The sequence below is a fragment of the Nestor notabilis genome, unplaced genomic scaffold, assembly GCF_000696875.1.
Source record: "Nestor notabilis isolate BGI_N333 unplaced genomic scaffold, ASM69687v1 scaffold30888, whole genome shotgun sequence".
NCBI lineage: Eukaryota > Metazoa > Chordata > Aves > Psittaciformes > Psittacidae > Nestor > Nestor notabilis.
The window spans coordinates 6,999-26,608 of NW_009941984.1; the positions used below are offsets into that span (position 1 = coordinate 6,999).

Below are 19,610 nucleotides of genomic sequence, written 5' to 3' on the forward strand. Positions count from 1 at the left end.
TTATTTGGGATGTCTTACTGGAACAATCCAAGATACACAGATTACTGTGCTATACAAAATCTGACAGGCCAGAACTGATGAACAGTTGTGTGGCATCCTTACCAATACACTGACCCTGCACAACCATCTTCTAACAAGCTCTGGAAAATGAAAGGAGCCGTAGGATGGGATTTTTAAGTATTGATATCCAACATGTTTCAGTCTCCTTTAAAACACTGAAATCAGAGCCAGGTATTTTTGAAACACTTGGTACCTGCTGCTGTGACACACATGGATGGACTTTCCAGTGGGGAACAGCATCAAACATGTAAAGAATTCATTTGTGGCCAGTTATTCTAGCGCTTACATGGGAAGAACACTCATAAAAATCCTTTGCTCAGTGCAAGACCTGTTTGCAGTGCAAGCAGAACTTGTGCATGCACATGTGTGCAAGGCAGAGGAGGAGGGAAGTAGCTTCTCCCCTGGACTTTCTAACACACCCTTTATCTTTAAGACTGGATGAGCACATTGGTGTGGTGACCCAAGGTCATATTTCAGTGCCTAGAGGGAGTTTAAAACCCCAGTTATCTGGCTGAAGGCCAGAGGCTGGAGGTGTTTCTCTCACATCTGTCTCTGCTCATGAAAACTCCTCCTTAAGCCTCATGTACACAGAAGCTTTGCTGATGGGTGATTTGGGAGCAACTGGATGAGCCCACACCCTGTGCTGTTGACAAAGAAGGCGCAAACGAAGCCAAAGTGGAGAAGGCGGTGGGATGGTCTCCTCTGGGAGAGCTTAGATGAGGAACAGCACATCTCCATAAAGAACAGAGAAGGAAACCAAGCCCTGTGTGAACCACAACCACCAGGGCAAAATAGGGACAGAATGTGAGAAAGAGGGAAAGGACATGCTGTGCTCTCCGCTGCTAGTGCACAGAAAGACTCTGATTTGAGGGGGAGGATAGGCAATGAGAGAGAGAGGGACAGGAGACCTCTTAAGTTACTCCTTATATATATGCCTTGGGTGAGATGAGCACTGGACACTGGAGTCACCCACTGTTGTCTCCTGTCCCAGGGCTGGGACTGCAGCTCTGCTCATGTCTCCCCATTCATCAGGGAGTTTCCATCAAGGATTAGACTGTCCTTCCCCTTCGTCTCTCCTCTTTCTCCATGGTTTTGTCCTTCATCCTAGAGTACAGCTTGGCTGTCTGTGGGAGATGAGGAGCTGTGCTCGCATTAGTTTGCTCAGCAGTAGGGCATCCTTCTGATGAGGGCTGGAGTAAGGGGGTGGCCTCATGGAAATCTTTGCGGTGTTTGCAGCTGGTTGTCTCCCTTGCCAGAGCCTGGTTGTGAACAGAAGCTTCAGTGCCTCATGGCAGGGCAGACCAGGGGTCTCTCTCTGTCAGCTCTGGGCAGCATTTGATGTGCAGCTTGGATGCTGGGTATTAGCAGAGGGGACAGTGAGACTGCAGAGTCTGCAGGTGGGCAGACACTGATTTTAAGAGAGTGGCAGTTCCAGAGCTCTTCAGGGAAACTTCTTGCAGATCCTGTACCCAAACCTGACCCGCAGCTGTCCCAAAACTATCCCGTGCTCATGGACTGTGAATCACAGCAGCAACTGTTTTCTCCAAGCCTCAGTTCTTGTCCTCCTTGCCTTTTTATAACAGATCAAACATCCTGTTACCAAATTGCATTTCTAACACAGTAGTTACTTTTATCCCCTCCTTAATGACTTTCCTAGTGAGTCTTTCATCACTCTCTGATAAGCAGGTTGGCGAACAGGAGTGAGGGGCACAGAGGTTCCAAAGCGGATGTTTCTTGCGAAGTGAGTCACAAGAGGGGCTGGATTTCAGCCAGCAGAGCCTTCAGGGAGAAGCGCACATACAACAACCCCTCTCACTTAGGCTAACGTGAGCTGAGTGTCTAAGAAGCAGCCACCAGAGCACAGACACAATGCAAACCTCTTCTTCCGTGGGACCTTTCTTCCTTTGCTTTTCTCTGGTACTGTGGAAAGAGTAAAATATTCACCCTGCTCTCCCGTCCCTTCCTGCACATCTGCTATTAGTGGCACAGACCTTGTGCTTCACTCGCATTTTATCACTTTTGCATCAGGGCACAGGAAAGTTCCGGCTCACACTGGGAAACACGAGCTTGGATAAAGATGACGCCACAGGGATGTGGCAGGGCATCAACAGCCTCCGGGGTGCTTGGGGTGAGGACTATTCACTGGAACTAGTGACATGCCGAGAAAAGGTGTGTCTAGTGCACTGCCCAGCTCCTCTGCCTCTACACGCCTGCGTGAAGCTGGTATGCAGCGACAGCACGGTGTGTTCTTGGTGGCTGCTTTCAGGAAACCTGAGTGGTCACGCATGTTTTCACCGATAAGGATCTCACCACGCCTATGAGAGAGTGCTGTCCCGGTATGAAAGAGGAGAGGGACTGTGACTCCACGCTCCACATTTAAGGCACTTAGTCAGTACCTCGGTTTCCCTGGCTCTAAAATAGGGTTAGTAATACGTCATTGAGATTATGTGTTTCTCAGGTGTGGGATTTCACAGGCAGCTATGAAACAAAATTTATTGTACTGAAGAGAAGTTGCATACTACTTTAAGAGCCTGAAGAGACTGTATGAAATGTTTATTTTATTATTTATTGCATTGGAGTAATTGAAAAAACTGTTTTAAAGGAGCGTATGCAAGCATCATAGCTGTGTGTATAGTATATACACACACATACACACAGAGTTTTTACTCACCAATCCTTCAAGCTCATATCAACTAGAAAATCCCTTTGCTTTCCTATTTTCTTTTAATTCTATATATTGCCTGTTTGAAAAGTCACAGGTGGACTCCTCAATGTTGAACACTTTTAGGGTTTATCTGGACAGCATGCTGGGACATCTACTCTAGGTCATGATTTACCAAGAAAGGTTGGACCAGATGATCCTTGATATTCTTCCAACCCAATATTCTATGATTCTATGATAAGTTGCTCAGAGTCTTACTGTTTACTTTGGGGTTATGAAGCTAATTACAAGCTAAATCCCAGGCGTTTGTGACCATATGAGTGTGGCTGGAGAGGTACATTACAGCTGACACACACTGCTCAATAATTCATTTGTGTTGCATCTCACGTCCCAGGAGCACTGCTTTGGACATAAAGACACTTACTTAGAAGCCATGGATGGATGGTGTATGAAGCAGGAAAATGGACTGGGGTATGAGGATGGACGAATGGGAAGGGTTGGGCAGTCAAGCCCATGGAGTCTTCCATAACAGAAGAAAAGCTCTTAGGGAAACCCCTCCCAAATCTCTCCATCACCTCTGACTCCTGATCCATGCTCTTTGGACAAGCGCCTGGCCCTGGACACATCAGTCACCTCACTGACTGCTTGATTCCTTGCGGTTAGGTGCATATTTCATGCATTAATGTCCACTTCCCTCTTGCTCAAGGCCCTCTGCTACACTGTATATTAGACACTGTGTGAGTAAAGGGAGGACATAACCCTTCCCTGCTCATGGAGCTGTGAGCTCATTGGGGTGTTGCTGCAAGAATGGTTCTGTAGGTAGATGAAAATCAGCTATGATCCTCCCAAGACTGGCAGTAGTTTCTGTCGCTCTCTGCAACATGATGGCTTGGCTTTAGCAGAGAGCACAGACCACCTTGTGTTAATGAGTAATAAAAGCAATTGACCTGTATTGCATTTGTCTCTTAGCTGGGAGTGTGTGTAGTTAAGGTGGTAAGGCTGTTACATTAGCAAAGTTATGCTGTTTTGATATCACACAGTTTAAGAACCATTCAAGACCAAGCTCTGATAATTAAGTATTAAGACACCCTAATGCTTTTGTTAGTGTCAAAGTGCTGTAAATGTTAAGTTAGCCAAGAGAATAAGATATGATTAGCATATATAGTACAGCCTACAAATCCATTTGAAAGCTACAGGGAGTCATGTCAGCCAGGTTTTAGGCTATACAAAGACCTCTTGGGAGGTAATTTTGGGAGAGCTGTTTTTTGAAGCTGAAAGGTCATCTGTCGTGCTAAACTAGGAAAGAAGAGTATGATGAGAAACTGCTAATGACTTTGCTTCACAAAGATGCCAACTTGTTTTAAATAAAGAGTATGGAATATGTACTTTGCAGTTTCTACTGAATAAGAATGTTGTATTCTTTCTAGTAATTCCAGAAGCTTCCATGGGACTGTTTGGAGACATGGACCCAAAGAAGGACCAGATATTGGATCGGCCATTCTGTCAGATGAAAGTCACAAGCCGTCTTCATTGTGTTGCATGCTCTGGACAGTCTTACACCAGGCAAAACTGAAAGATCCTGGCTTGCGCTGCTGCTGAAGCCAGGATGCTCCTGAGCCCAGAGCTAGATGCAAATGGCTGGTGTGAATCCACTTCCCATCCCCCTGGTGACTCACGGCCAGGGAAGCGCTGGCATCCTGCTCTAGGAATGGTCACTCTCCTGCCCTGCCCTGCAGGGAGGGTGGACACCTGGAAGTGGATGGAGCTGGGACAGCAACATCAATTGCTGGTCATGCAGAAAATAAACAAGACTTTTCCAGGACTGGGGTGGCAGCTATGGAGAGATGGAACAAAGCACAGGCAGCACTGGCACCTCAACATGCTGCCTTCATCCCTTAGTGGAGTTTGCTCTTGGGCTGACATTCATGGACGCTTGACAGACTAAGTGGGAAGAACAGAGTATGGTGGGTCCATTACCAAAGCTTAGAAACACTGCTTTGGCTGTTACTGTGATCCTGTTATTCCGCTAGGAGTTTTCGCTTTCCACCTCCATCATACTTGTACTGAGCACACTTTCACCATCAACTAAGAAAGCAAAATGGCCCCAATCTCCCCAGCTGGTCTTATCCTTTCTGAAAGAGGCATATATTTAGGTGTGAGACAGAATGAGAAGGCAAAGAGATCCATATGGCTTTAATACATTCCCTGGCTAATCCAGGCTTTGCTACTGTCAAACTCAGCTCTTGCCACCTCTAAAAACTTAATTCTGGTTTGGGAAGGCTCTCACAGATTATCCAGGCCTTTTCTGAGCTCACTGCAACACTTTTTCTAAGTTACTACTAATAACAACTAGCTAAGATGCCTTGTTTTGAAAACTGGTGCAGCCATAGGTTAGTACAGTACAAGACAAGTATAGGAAGATAATGCATATTGCTAGTACCTGTCTCATATCAATGCAATCTATATATATGTAGCCTGTTTATAGGACATGCTTGGCCAGTGTCACTGTGGGTCAGAACTGTTAGAAACACAACTCTACCCTTGTTACACAGAAAGCCATAAAGCGAAGATCATGTGGGTTTTTTTGTTTGTCTGTCTGTTTGTTTGGAGTTTTTTAGTTTTTGGTGGTTTGGGGTTTTTGTTGTTGTTGTTGGTGGTGGTTGTTCTGTTTTGTTTTTTTCCTTATACATACATTTGGATACCAGAAAACTCAGCAGAAAGCATCATACCCACATAACCGTATCAAAACATGTACCTGACAGAGAAGGAAGAAGAAAAGTTCCTCACTTGTCAGAGTCTATGAATAGAATTAGAAAACAGAGAGCAGAAAAACGAAGGCAGCAGAGAGTGCTGCATGCCCTGGCCTTTTGAACCTGGTACTTTTGTTCTCTGCCTAGTGTCTTCCAAAGTATGTGCTAAGGACCTCTTCTGCAGTGCGAACTCTGAGAAATAGAGTGATCCTGGGATCAAAGCAGAAAACTGTTAACTGACAGTAAAACTGCCTCATGAGGTTATGACAGGAATTATACGGGTTATATATTGTAAGATTAATAAACTTGTTATTGCTATTGTATTTGGAGGGATGTCTCGCAGGACAGCAAGCGTTGAGCTGTTCTGTAAAAGCGCCGACTGGCTCCATCTGGAGGAGACAGCTGATACTTCAGACACCATCAGTTCAGGCAAGCAGATTGTAAGCAGAGCAAGAATCTGCTCCTCAGCCCTGTACTGAATACTTGTCCACTACAGGCAGGGCTTTTTACAGTCTTTTAAGGCTCTTCTTTAAAAATATAGAGATTACTGAGGATGTGATGGTTTCTGCGCATCTTTGGGATGGGAGGAATTTCTAGTCTCATGTCTCATTCCCCCTTGGTTTCCCTGGAAATCCTGCAGCCCCGCTGGGTTTCTCAGCATTGTGTGAGAGGAGGTACTGAGTGAAAAGACTGCTTACAGAGGCTGTGTCCTTCTGTCTCCGACAGCCTGTGTGACCTCTGCTCACCCAGGAAGTCCTGCAGTAGAACTGGAAGGTTGCAATGGCAGTAAGCGAGCAGGTAAAATCCAGCCAAAATCTGCCACTTCATTGAAAAGTTCAAGATTTCCACGGGAGAGACAGACTCAGACCATGAACAAATAGAAGTTCAGAGCATGAAAAATACCTAGGTTTGGCTTAAATGCAGAATACAGAGCTCCATATCTGAGCTGGGATGATTGCTGGTGTTGGCCCTGAAGGCCCATGACTGCTACATCTTCTCTTCCCTTTCTAGTGACATTCCTGCACTGAACTAGATCATCACTGTATCAGAGACCAATGGGATAACCAAAGGGCCTGGGATCTACACCAGGACACTTTATAGTTGCTCAATGCTAGGCCATGAACCGATGTACAGGAATAAACATGTGCGTGCACATGAGAGATCTTCAGTGTGTCCCTTGCTCAGAACTTCTGCCCTGGAGAACAAGTTTTGATTCTTTTTTTTAATCCCTGCTTTGCCAAAACCTGCAATGATACCTGTTTTCCTTCCAAGTCCAGGACTCCCGTTACTTGCATACCACTTCTGCACAACCCCATTTCTCTTCAGCCAAGCATGACAAGAGCTTTAACTGTGCAGGGCGGATTGGCTGCAGCGGCTCCCGTGGGTGCTCTCACCCTCCTCCCATCCCCATTGCAGGTGAGCATTGCTCCTGCAGCCATCACTAACGGATGGCATCGGCAGAAGTGACAACTTTTGGCTGTTCACAGCCACTGGAAGAGGGTGGCAGTGACCTGGGACAATAAGGCTCTGCCTCTGCCTCAGCTGTAAGAACAAGGGCTGGGCACTGTTTTTCTCCCCCCCTGGATGTCCTGAGCACCTGCTGGCATGAGGTTTTTCCTCCAGTATGTGGGCTGCTTTTTTGCTTTCTTGTCTACTGGGTTTTTGATAGCATCTACCTGGACAGACTGCTGGATGGTTAATGCTGATGATTCCCTGGAGGTAAGATTGGGGTGAGAAGAGCCTGATCATCAAAACAAATGTGTCCTAGAGGAACCAAACAGTTCCTGGCATAGTTTCTTCACTCTCATGTACTTTTTCGCTGTTGTGCTGGATGAAAGTGGATGAAAATGGCAAGAGCGGGGATAAGTGGTATTTTGTGTAATTCTTTCTATCAGACTATTATCCAGACTCTGCTCTAAATTAGTAGGTTCAGGAAAGGTCTACAGGGTCTAGGTTTAAATGTGCAGGAATTTCAATACAGTTATCCTGCATCTCCAGCCTGCATGGACAGTTCAGAGATGTTTCTAGTTTTGTAGGTCAGACTTGGTGGACAAGTCCAGTGTGTACACCTGTGCTCTCCAAGTCTTTTTCTTAACAGCCATTGAACTACAGGGTTAGCAGAAATTTATGGGATGCATGGGGACTGGCATCAGATGCAGCACTCAAGAATACCTTCTTGAACTTGTGCAGATAAATAGCACTCTCCTGTTAGAGAAAGGTATTGGCAAAAGTAAACTGCAAACAAGGAAGCAAGATGCCACTTACACGCAAGGTGTGCCCCAGAGACTCTAGACCCCAAGACCATCACGATTTCTCCATCACTCAGTTTGTATTTTTCTTCCCACAGCAGCCAGCAGTTCCTGTACATTTAGGGGCTGCAGTGTGGAAATCTGCTCTCTCGCAAACTGGATACTTTATGCAGTGAAGATGAAACACCTTCCAAGACAGAGAGTTTGGCTGAATATATCAGGAAGAAACTTTCTATCTGCTATCCAGCATAGGAAACCAGAATTGCCCCCCTGCAGTCAGAGATTGCAATGCAATGTTTAGCTGCATCACATCAAGTGATGAATTATCTGAGGAAAGAAAGATAAAACTTATTATAAGAAAAATATATTTTTTTTCTCTATGCCACAAGAAATCCAGACAATCTGACTGCCAGTCCCACCCTATAAGGTGTCTGGAGATGACCGAGGTGGTCGTAGATCCAATGTGGTGAGGTTGCTGATGGTCAGTGTGTCTGCTCGGTGAGCCTCTTTGCAGGGAGAACAGTGTGCGCTCAGTGATGCTGGCTGGGATATCACTTTGCATTTATCATCTTAAATTAGCGAGATATTTCAGATTCATTTCAGGAAGATGTGAATCGTCTGTAGTCAGCTGAAGATATCAGTATACTCAGAAAAGCCAAATGGACACCGGATTGTGAGGAACAACAGAAGAGGGAAACCCAGCTCCTGAGCAGAATGAGTCCAGGAAAGAACCAGTCTGTTACCCTGAGGCTATGTAACCTTGTCTTCTTGGCACAGAGGCACCTGCGCTGGGCTGTGCGAAGTGCTCCATTAACACCCAGTTTGGTAATTAGCAGCCACTACGCTCAAAAAAAAGAGTGTGAATACTAAACAATGGAGCAAAACGCCCCCAGCCTTAATACCTGACCATTGATCTCCTTAATGGCTCTAATGAGTCACTGCCTCTCTAAACTGGGGAATGCAGGTAAACTGTCCACGGCCAGAAAGGCGTGGGGTCCACAGTGACTCCTGTTCTCAGCTGGAAAAAGGGTAAGTCAGGCAGCTTCTACTTCATGAGAAAGGAACTCTGTTCTCCAGTGTTTGAGAGTCACAGAATCGTTAGGGTTGGAAAGGACCTCTGGAGATCATCTCCCCTGCCAAGCACCTAGAGCAGGTTACAAAGTTATGTGTCCAGCTGGGTTTTGAATGTCTCCAAAGAGGAAGACGCTACAATCCCTGTGGGTGGCCTGTTCTAGTGCTCTGCCATCCTCAACACAAAGAAGTTCTTCCTCATCTTGAGGTGAAACTTGTTCTGATTTGGTTTATGGCTATTGCTCCTCGCCCTGCCGCTGAGTATTACTGGAAAGATTCTGACACCATCCTCCTGGCACTGCCTTTGAGATATTTGTATACATTAATGAAAGCCCCTCAAAGTCATTTGGTTTTGACCCTGGCCCCAAGCAGCTGTGGTTTTGCTGGAGAGGAGCAGCTCAGGAGAAAGCAGCCAGGTAGTGGTGGGAGCAGCAAGCCTTGGAGAGGCTGCAAGGGCCCCGACCAACTCTCACAACCCCTCGTCTCCCCTTCAGATACGACCAGGTTATGTACAGCAACAAAGAAAGTGGTTTAAGCTGGTGTGCTCCATGTGACCATCAAGACAACCCTGGTCAATTTTTACACTAGTTTGTGCTGGGGAAAAAACAATGTGCTTCCCAACGAGCACTGTATTGTGTGCACAGTCCCGCCCTGTTGCAGGTGGATTAAAAGTATTACCACTGTTAAATGCTGCCTGTCTTACTCTCGTGCTGGGTTTGTAATCATTGTAGGCTGGTACCTTTTTACAGTGTGGTAGAACACTGTGACTAACATGGCTCAACATGTTTGTCTTCTCCGCTTTCCCCAGAAGGGGAAGTGTGTGCTTGTTGTCTCATTTTTTTGTATTAGAATTATTTTAATATTAATTATACATTATGCATACGATGTAATTACATATATTACAGTCATTATGCAGTTTATGTTTTATATGCATGCTTGTGTTAGGGAAAGCAGGTCGTAGCAATGTGTTTCGTAATCCAAGTGGGGGTTGAGGAGTTTGGCCATAATGCTTCACTTCTCAGGGAGTCTTTGGCTGTGCTCAGGGATGCTGGAGTAGATTTGCTATAGGGGGAAAGAGGTGATATCGAATTAGTGCTACAAACATGGGACCAGCCATGAGATGGAGAGATGGAGAAATCCATGTCCTTAGGTGGCACCCCAGCCCCCTCGTCCCCTCTCCTATTTACAGCAGTGAGTTCTCATGTGCCTGCAGGTCTGTGCTGTCTGTGCAAGGTAAGATGCTCAAGCGTGGTTTGGGATGAGATTAACAACCTGAAGGACAAACAGTGCACAAAGCAGAGGGGAACAGGGAATGGCAAGGAAGTTCAGAGGTAGACAACAGAAACCAGAACAGCTCAGCAGTGGCTCAAGCCAACCACAGGTCTCCTCTCTAACGTTTGTTCCCATCCCTCCTGCAGCAGGCAATGAGACACATCCCTGGCTGTGCATGAGCTGTGTAGAGATGGGCTGATCCCTGCTTCTGCCCTTGTTCAGCACCAGCAAGAGTAGGTGACAACTGAAACATCCCAAGAAACACAAAACACTTATCAAGTCTTGAAAGGGGGTTGTTTCACAAGCTAGATCATGATCACAACTGTTGCACTGAAAGACTTCTGTTTTGCTTGCAGGCTGACAAAGACTGGAATCCTGTTAGTCTTTTTATAAATAATTTAGACAAAGATGCTGCTTGTAAGATTTAAAAAACAACACAAAGGCAAAGAAGCGAGGAAGTAACTGAGAGTGTTAGCTGAATACAGAGTAGCATGAATAAGCCTATGGTGGTTTGGAAGGACCATTGAATGATGTAAATGCAAGTGGAAAATATGTAATTTAATAAAAATATGCTAATGTCAAGCACAGCCTGAATGGCAGTGAGTTAAAACAGAAGAGGAGCTGTGGCTGAATTAAGAGGCCTACGGTAAAAAACTATATCTAATATAAAAACGGCAAATTGTTCTCTTGAAAAACACAAAATCAAGGAAACCAGGTTTTGCATCACTGCTTCTAATTTCTTGCTGATATTTTTCATTAAACCTGCACTGAAAATCTCAGAAATTGTAAGTAGTTTTCATCTTCATGAAACAAAATGTGTAGATTGTTTTAATTTAAATATAAATAGCATATTTTTCTTGCCAGTCGGAAGTAGCAAGTCATTTTTACCTGCCTTTTATCCACAGTGCAGTAGCACAGAGAAGGTGTACAGTTTGGCTCAGACATTGTATTGTGGAAAAAATATTGCAGTTGGCTACGGACTTCAATACATCCTGAATGAGACTCTATTAACTGGTTGAGATACGTTATCTGCTTTGTGATTTACACAGTGCAAGCAAAATGAATTTACTGTATCATCCCAGCAAGCCTGGTCCCATTCCCCAGTATGAAACTATTCCCTGGGAGAGTTTCTCCTTCCATTGACTGCAGTGGGTGTCGCTGGCAGCAGCAGCAGGGCAAGCTGGAGTCAAAAGCTGCACCAACATTAATGCTGCTCCTTGTATGAGCAATTCTGGGAATGTTTTAGAGGTGCTTGTTGTCATATTTGCAATGGTAATGAACATACCTCCCATATTAAAGTGATTTATGGAAGGCTGGCCATGATATCTATGCTTTGAGACAGTGGAGACAATTAGACGTGATGCTACTGCAACGAGTCTGAATGTCTCAGCAATGAGTGTGGCTCAGGCACACGTGGTCCCATAGCCTGCAGAGCACCTGGAGGCACAGAACCAGGATCAACGCCAGCTACCTCTCATTTTTCAGCCAGTCTTTATGGCTGGGTCATTTGCGGGCAGCCCTCCACGTGCGTCTGGAGAAGGACTCACATCCACATCTCTGCTCAGCAGCAAAGCGCTCCTTCACCACACCACAGGCTACCTCCTACTGAAGGTGCAATGCCTGCCCTGACAGTCACACTCCCCTCTGAGCTGCTCCTTCTTGGCAGGAAGATGGTGTAAAGGGAACATGGACAGCAATGTCTTGGGTCATCTGGTACATACCCCTGCCCTGCTCAGCCTAGACAAGCATTTAGCAAGGAGTGATCCAGCCTGCTCTTAGATCTCTCCCATCAGCCACCCCCTAGCTTCCTTTAGAATTTTTAGCCTTACCAATAGGAAATTGTGGTGGGTTTTTTTCCCAATGTCTAGTCTGAATTTCTTATTCTCTAATTTAACACCATTAGTAGCGACACAGAAAAAATGTCCTTTTTCTCCATCTTGCTACTTTTTTTCTTCTTGAAGCTTCACAGCTCTGGTTTGCCATCGACGGAATGGGACCAGGATTTCTGTTGAAGGGCCTAGCTGACCATCCACTGTGTTGGTGGATATATTTATTTATGGTATTATTTCTCTTCTCAACCCACAGGTGAGTACAAAATGCCGTGGCCTGTGGTGGGAATGTGTCACAAACGTTTTTGATGGGATCCAAACTTGTGACGAGTACGACTCTATCTTCGCCGAGCACCCTGGTATGTAAGAGTCAAAGATGTTTCTATGAGTGGTGGGGATATATGAGTATATACAAAAAGAGTATCTGTTCAACAAAGTGAGATATGATTTGGTGCACATACGTATTAGAGCCATGTTTCTTTTCTCAGTGAGGTGTTAGTCCCAGGGGAAGCTGAAGAAAGCTACACCCCAGAAAAAAAATGTTCCCACAGGATCTGTCCCCATTGCCCTCCCACGTTTCTATTTCTTGTGCACTAGAAGGATTTGCTTTTGTCCTGCAGTGAAGCTGGTGCTGACCCGAGCCATGATGATCACAGCAGATATCCTGGCAGGGTTTGGATTTCTCTTCCTTATCCCGGGACTGGACTGCGTGAAATTCCTTCCTGATGAGCCACTCATCAAGCTGCGCATCTGCCTGGTGTCTGGAGTTATGTTGCTCATTGCAGGTATTCCCCTGCTGTGCCTCCATCCTGCAGGACAACCTTTAGGAAAAGGGGGAAGCTTTAAAGACTTCTCTTATTCTGGGGAGAGGAGTCGGTGATTTTCTAGAGGGTAAACGTGGCAGAAGGATCTTTATTTGCTTTATTTATGCAGTATAGCTTCCTCTGTTCACTGTCTGTCCCTAACAGCACAAAGCTGAGTTTATCCACTTTCATTTCAGGTACAGAGCAGGTGACTTTGCTCAGAGTTGACTGACTTCCATTTACTGCTTTTTTACTGTGAAAAAGTCAGTGTTGTTGATAAAGCAAAGGGATCTAATTGCAGAAGGACTACAAAGTCCTAGAATCCTGGTTCAGTTCCTGGCTCTGCCACAGATTGCGTGACCTTGAGCAAGTCACTTAGCCCAAAACCTCTATAAAAGGATAATAACACATCTGTCCCTCCTAGGTGATAAACAACCAACTGAGGTATTTTGCTGTTACAGTCAGTGGGAGAATTTTAAATGCAAAAATAAACAGCCAACTAGGTACCAAGTAATTTCATTTGACTTCATGCCAATGTTGAGTATCTACCTCTGCTTCAGTGTGAACTGACGTAACACATGACACCCCAGCCACTGGGAGCACATGTAAAAAACTTCAGAGTTTCTGTTAAAAATCTTCCATTCACCACCAAAATTTTGTCTGAAAAACACTGTCAAGGTTCTGTAAGTCAAGAGAGATTAGAAAATCAAATTCTTGAAGCAACTTTGCAACAGGTTGATAAATAAGCTGAGAAGGGAGGAGATTTCTGCCTTATACTTCAGAAACCTGAGAGCTGCCAGCTGGTGCTGATGGTGCCTGTGATTGCCAAGCTGTGAGGTACAGCTTCAGCCTGGCAGCTTTCTACCTGGTATCAGTCAGAGCCAGGGTGAACCCGCCAAAGTGACTGGGCTGAGACGGAACCGGGGCCAAAACCTGCTGAGGGTTTTCCCGCTCTGAAGTCTGACCCAGCAGGCAGCAGGCTATAGCTCCAGCTTTTCTGTTTGTGATCTTGTGGTCCATCTGGGAGCTCTATGTGGTACCTCCCTCCTGTCCTGCAGGTCTCCCAGGCATTACTGGCTCGGTGTGGTACGCCATTGATGTCTACGTGGAACGCTCCTCTCTAGTCTTCCACAACGTGTTTCTGGGCATCCAGTACAAGTTCGGATGGTCATGCTGGCTCGGCATGGCAGGGTCACTTGGCTGTTTCTTATCTGGGGCCCTGCTCACCTGCTGCATGTATCTTTTCAGAGGTGAGGAGCTGTGGCAGGGCTGAAACACAGTTCATAGATAAAGCCATCACTCAGGGTGTGCTACAGGCACACAGGGTGGGGAAAGTCCTCTGGGGACATTCTTCAGGATGGTTGCTCATCCCCAGTAGCAATGTCTTCAGCTGTAAAATAGGAAAAGTCTTATTTCAGCACCTCTAGAAAGCACATCAAGGTCTTCAGGTGGGAGCTGAGGTGTCAGTATCACTTTAAAAGTGTTATTATGTCATATCTTAAGAGTGCTGCTTTCTCTGCATTTTGAGGCTTTGCAGCTGAAAGTCACCAAGCACTCATTAGCAGATCCTATTTCTCTCCCTGTGCCTCACAGAGACCAGCTCTGGAAGACTCGACTCTACTTACTCCTTGAGGAAAGGCTATTCCTCAGCTGGGACAATTGTAACAAATGTGCATTTGCCATCCTCACAAACAGCTACTGCCAAAATGTATGCAGTTGACACAAGAGTATGAGGAGGAGGTAAGCACTCCAGAACAAGCTCTACTTGTATTTGTATGGCTTGCATAGAGACCCAAGCTCCTGGTTGTCGTACAGATGTGAAGCTAAATTTTAAGGATGTACTGAATGCTATAATTTTTGCATTGTGAGAGCTTCAGAAAAAATTTCCTTCAAGAAAGTAATCTCTGAGAAGATCTCGGTTTAGGGAATCTGTTGTCTTGAGTGCCAAGGCCACTTGCATAAGCATGGACTGAAATAACCAACACAAAGTCTTTCAGCATTTCAACAGTATCAACATGAACGAGATAAATCGTCTGCTCCTGGATCAGATGCCAGTGTTTTGCATGGAGATGCCCAAACTGTAAGATGGATCTGCTCCGTGTCTGCAATGTGTCAACAGACTGTGCAAAGCAAAAAAATACAGGCAAAGAGAGGGACTGATTGTCCAGCCAACGTCTGGCCCCTGTGTACCCAGCCCAGGGATCTTCACCTCTTAAAGGCAGCTGGAGAGTTCAGCAGAAGATAAACAGCTGTGTTAAATGCCTGGCTCTCCCTTTGGCCTGTGAACCTCTGCACTGAGGAAACACTGTAAATTCAGGTGCAAAATACAGTCCTCAGTAATTGTTAAAATGTACATTAGAGATGTTCTAGACTCACTGACATCTGGAAGTCACCAGCTGCTTTGTGCTTAGTGAAAATTTTGCCTGGTCAAAGTGAGTGAAGATCCAAGATCTGATGTTGTGCATGACAATATGTCTATACCAGCTAGAAACTAGGATAAATGTTAGTAAAACCTACTGTTTCTTTCTAACAACAGACATTTAAATCTAGTTCAGGACTGCTGTCCCCTGCCACAACCCAGGCTGCCATCGGCTGGATGAGGCTAGAGCATCAGCCATGTCTTCATTAGGGTGGGTGAAAAAACCCTAGTGTGGTTTAACATGTTCCCTAAGGATGGATGCAAAAGCTCTTCCTTGCCTTTAACAGGAAGAGAACCTAAGACACAATTTTCTTAGGGTTGGTAAGAACTGCCCAAATCCAGTCCTTTCTACTGTGGGCACCACATCATATAGCCATGGGCAGCAGAGGCTGGGAAAGGCTGTCGGCACAGAGATACACCTGCTCAGGGTCAGTGGAGAAACAACAGTGGAGTCTCAGGAGGGTGTGCCTCAGCCGTGGGTACTGAGGCACCACCAGGCGTAGGCTTCCTCCACTGACTGACTGGTGAAACTGGAGGGAGAAAGTCCTTTTCTCTCCCAAGGCAATTTGAAGTGAAGCCTTACGTCATGAGGGCCAGGAGATGGAATGGCTGTGGATGGAGTGGGCTGTGTGCCAGACAGTACCTCTGATAGCCCCTACAATGGAAGAAGAGGGGTTGAGTCCTCCCACAGGTTATCCTGGAAGCAGCATCTTGTGCTGCAACACAGAACTGACCAGCAATATTAAAACATAACCCAGTCCTGACATGGCTCTTAATCGAATAACACTCATACCCTGGGACAGATGGGACAACAGCAGGTCCATATGGCTTTGCTATAGGTTCAAGTACCGTATACAAGGCTGAGACCGTAATGGGCAAGAGCCCTCATGGCAGCACTGGGGCCCAGGCAAGGGAGCTTTGTGCCTGCAGGGTTCATGCTGCTTTGGTTGGCACACATTTATGTTAGCCAAACTGAAAGCAACTTGTTGCCCACAGATGAGCCATATTGAACAGATGTAAACACAGCAGGAGAAGTGATGGAGGCTTTTTTACAAAGTCCTGAGAGACAAAAAGTACAGGAGTTATGAATGATGTAGTGAATTTGTGGATTATACCAAGAATTCTCAAAGAGATCTGGAGGTGATAGAAATTTCTGCCTGTTACTGCAGGAAGTTGCATCCAAAGCTTTTTTCTTTTTTAACTTTTTCAGTGACATTAGAACCATATATTTGCTGTCGGGCTTTGGGGGCAGAGAGGTGGTGCTGGTTCACTGTGCCGTAGGAGGGAATCTCTCTGGATGTTTTTGAGTCTGGTTCCTGGGCTGTGGCCCTGCTCCCCTGCTCCTTCAGGGATACACTGGGAAGGAGAGCGAGGGTGAACAGCTGGCAGAGGCAGAGCTGTGCTCAGCACCTGCTCCAGTGCTTGCTTGCAGTGTTCCTCCCCAGACAGGCAAATGTTGTCTTAACATCCTCAAGGCAGGAGAGAGGCAGCAATGCTGGGGACTGCCCCAGCCAAACTCACCCAGTGCAGAGATGCTCTTCAGGAGGAGGTACTGAGCAAAGACATCATCACTTGGACCTAAATCCTGGATCAAATCCTTCCCAGACTATGCAGCTAACACATTAATCCCCCCCTCTAACAGTCAGGGACAGTCTCTTGGTTTCTGTTTTCTATAGCTTTTTCAGAGGCATGAAGATTATTTCCTGCTGGGAAGATTTATTTCTCATTTAGCAGATGAAAACTAGTCTGGGATCACCTGCTAATCATAGAATGGTTTGCATTGTAATGGACCTTAAAGATCATCTGGTTATGAGAATGTAATTGAAGATCTCAGACCACTGATTTCTCCTGTTCTTTTTCTCCAGTATGCTGTAGTTGAAGAAACTTCTGAGCCTTTGTTCTAAAGGTCTTCAGCTTGTTTTATGGTGGTGGGAACAGTTTTGTGCCTTGCAGCACTTGGATCACACCAAGCACTTGTTCAGTAGGCACTTCGGGCTCGGGGGTGAATAAAGGACTGGTCTCATTAATCCCTCCAGCTCTGTGATCCTCCTGGGGCTACAGAAATAGCGTGCATACGTACCCCAAATACTACCTTAATTCAGGGTCCATCATCTTCAAATAGGCTTTGCATATGAAGAATGTGCATACAAATATTTTTTGCATACAAAGAACATTGCATAAACATTTGTGATCCTTTCTATTCTACAGTTTCTATGTAGAATAAGGGTTAATTCTTTAAGCATACTTCTGCTTTAGCCACACTCTACGATAGCTTTTGAGGATCTATCTCCTGCACAAGAGGACTAGGAAAAGGTCACAGCAACCCTTAGGTTTTCCAGGTTAATGTTTTGTAACAACCAGTCCAATGATGCATTGCTTCATTATTCACATCCTGCTGACAGTCTATCTGATGTTTTGATCAGTTGTTAATATTTAATTGTTAATCCACTGATTTAGTTCTGACTCTGATTTCATGACTGCAGTATTTACTCCCCATTAGCTCATTACCCTGCCATAATGCAGATCTATTTTAGTTTGGTTGTTTATTCATTAGCAAGAAATCTCCCAGAAAGCACACAGGACTTATTTTTTCTTTCAAAATAACAAACTAAAGATGCTGCAGGTGCACTCAGATATTAAGGTATTTCCTTAGTACCTACCTACATCCTATTCAGAAGCAGTTTTCTTAGAATTAGAATAGACTGACATTGCCTTCTGATGGCCATTGGTGGCTCACCAAAGCTCTTTGCTCAGTTGCAATTTCCAGCTGAGGCCCACCATTTAATCCTTCAGTGCCAGCACCTTTTAGGCTTCTCCAGATTTTCACTAACTTCCAAGGAGTATTTTTCTACATTTGGGCACCTCAATCTCCTTGCTTCATTTCCTAGGGTATAGGCAGGGTCAGGTACCTAGCTGAGAGCTGGGATTCCCAAGTTTTCTCCCTGCTTTATGTGCCTCACGGTGACTCCTTGAACTTGGGGCTCCTCATTGGCCTCAACACTGACAGCACAGATTGGTGCAGTCTGCCAGAGATCTGCCCGGTTGTAGGTTATGGAAAAGAGCAAAGTCTTGTAGGTAAGCTTTTTGCTAAGTTGATCTCGTTTCATACAGATAGGTATTGTTTTCCCACTTTGATATACACAAGTGAGAGAGATAATAAAACAATATCTGCAAGAGCTGTCCTTTTCTGCATGCAATATTTTGTCCTCTCAATACCTTAATCAGCCTTGTTCATAAGGGCTTTTCTTAAGTCTGCCTGTAATTAGGACTCACTTTTACTCTGAGCTTGTGAACTAAGCTATCTCCTACTGCAGCTGCATGAACACTTCCCAAAATACAGATTTCTCACCTTTTCACACACATTGCAATATGTTTAGTTCTGAATTCAGTAGATCTGAACAATTACTTTCAGTAGATAAGAACGTTACTCAAGAATTCTGGTTTTCTTACAAACTGTAACATTAGTGAGATATAATAAATGCAGCTGCCTTTGAGCGTCATGTTTCTCTAACCCACATCCAAGTTTCATCCAGAAAGGTGGTTTGCCAGGTGACCTGCTCTGATTCCTGTTAGGGAAATCACTGCTGCCCTGCACGGACACAAAAAAAGCAGCAGCACAAGCAAGGCCAGCCCTTGGGAAAGTGGGGTGGGATTTTGGAGGCTGCCCAGACCTTTGCTCGTAGCTACAGACCTCAGGCCCCACTGCACACCTACGGCAATGGTTCTTTGACAGCTGTAGAATTTACCCCCATTTAGACACATCTACTTACAGTCATTTTATCATCTTTCCAAGTGAGAAAAGTAAAATTCCAGCAATAAAGTGAGTTTTTCTCTCTGCTGGGGCTGGACCTCCTCCCACCCTGCTCCATCCCCAGTTTGCTCTTCTTCATCTGTTAAATATTGTGGGCAAGCAAACGATGACTGAATTACTCTGTCCAAGCACTGTTACTGGGAGCAGAGAACAATTTTCTCCCAGTTTGCTCTTGGGTCCCTGCTGTAACATGCCTTTAAGCAAGAAAAGCAAGAGCCAGAATTGTGCCATCTAATGACCCAAAAAGGGGAGGATCTGTCCCTAGCCCCTCCCAGCACAAAAGGGTTTAGCCCATAATCCAGAGTCTTCAGATGGCAATAAAAAACAGATTAATGAGCATTTCTATTATTTTCCCATCCTTCATGTGCAACCCTCCTGGCAGCTCTGACCAATCCCTTTTTATGATTCAGCTGCCTTTCATTTTGCTCTGTTTTGCCTGAAAGCCAGTTTATGACTTTATTGTTCAGCTCTTGATGTGCAGAGGTGAAAGTCCAGCTGTGCACCTCACCACGTTCCCTCTGTCTTTTGCTTTCAAATGGTCACTGAGCAATTAGTTCCTCTGCACTACTCCTGTTTCCCCCTCTCAAGGCTTACTGGCAAGTTCCCACCCTCATATGCATCAGCCTTCTAGTGTTTTCTGGGGTTTTCTAGAGCAGTTTACCACTCCTCCTCAAAGTCAGCAGG

The 19,610-nt window shown here is 45.3% G+C and overlaps 1 protein-coding gene across 1 annotated transcript; it reads left to right on the forward strand.

Annotated features, from left to right (window-relative positions):
- Nucleotides 1-7,077: 7,077 nt before the first annotated feature.
- On the forward strand, nucleotides 7,078-14,429 carry CLDN16 (claudin 16). The gene is made up of 5 exons (XM_010021166.1): nucleotides 7,078-7,191; nucleotides 12,150-12,252; nucleotides 12,514-12,678; nucleotides 13,755-13,946; nucleotides 14,290-14,429. Exons 1-5 carry the CDS (start codon nucleotides 7,078-7,080, stop codon nucleotides 14,427-14,429), a joined length of 714 nt encoding a protein of 237 aa, XP_010019468.1.
- The last annotated feature ends 5,181 nt before the right edge of the window (nucleotides 14,430-19,610 follow it).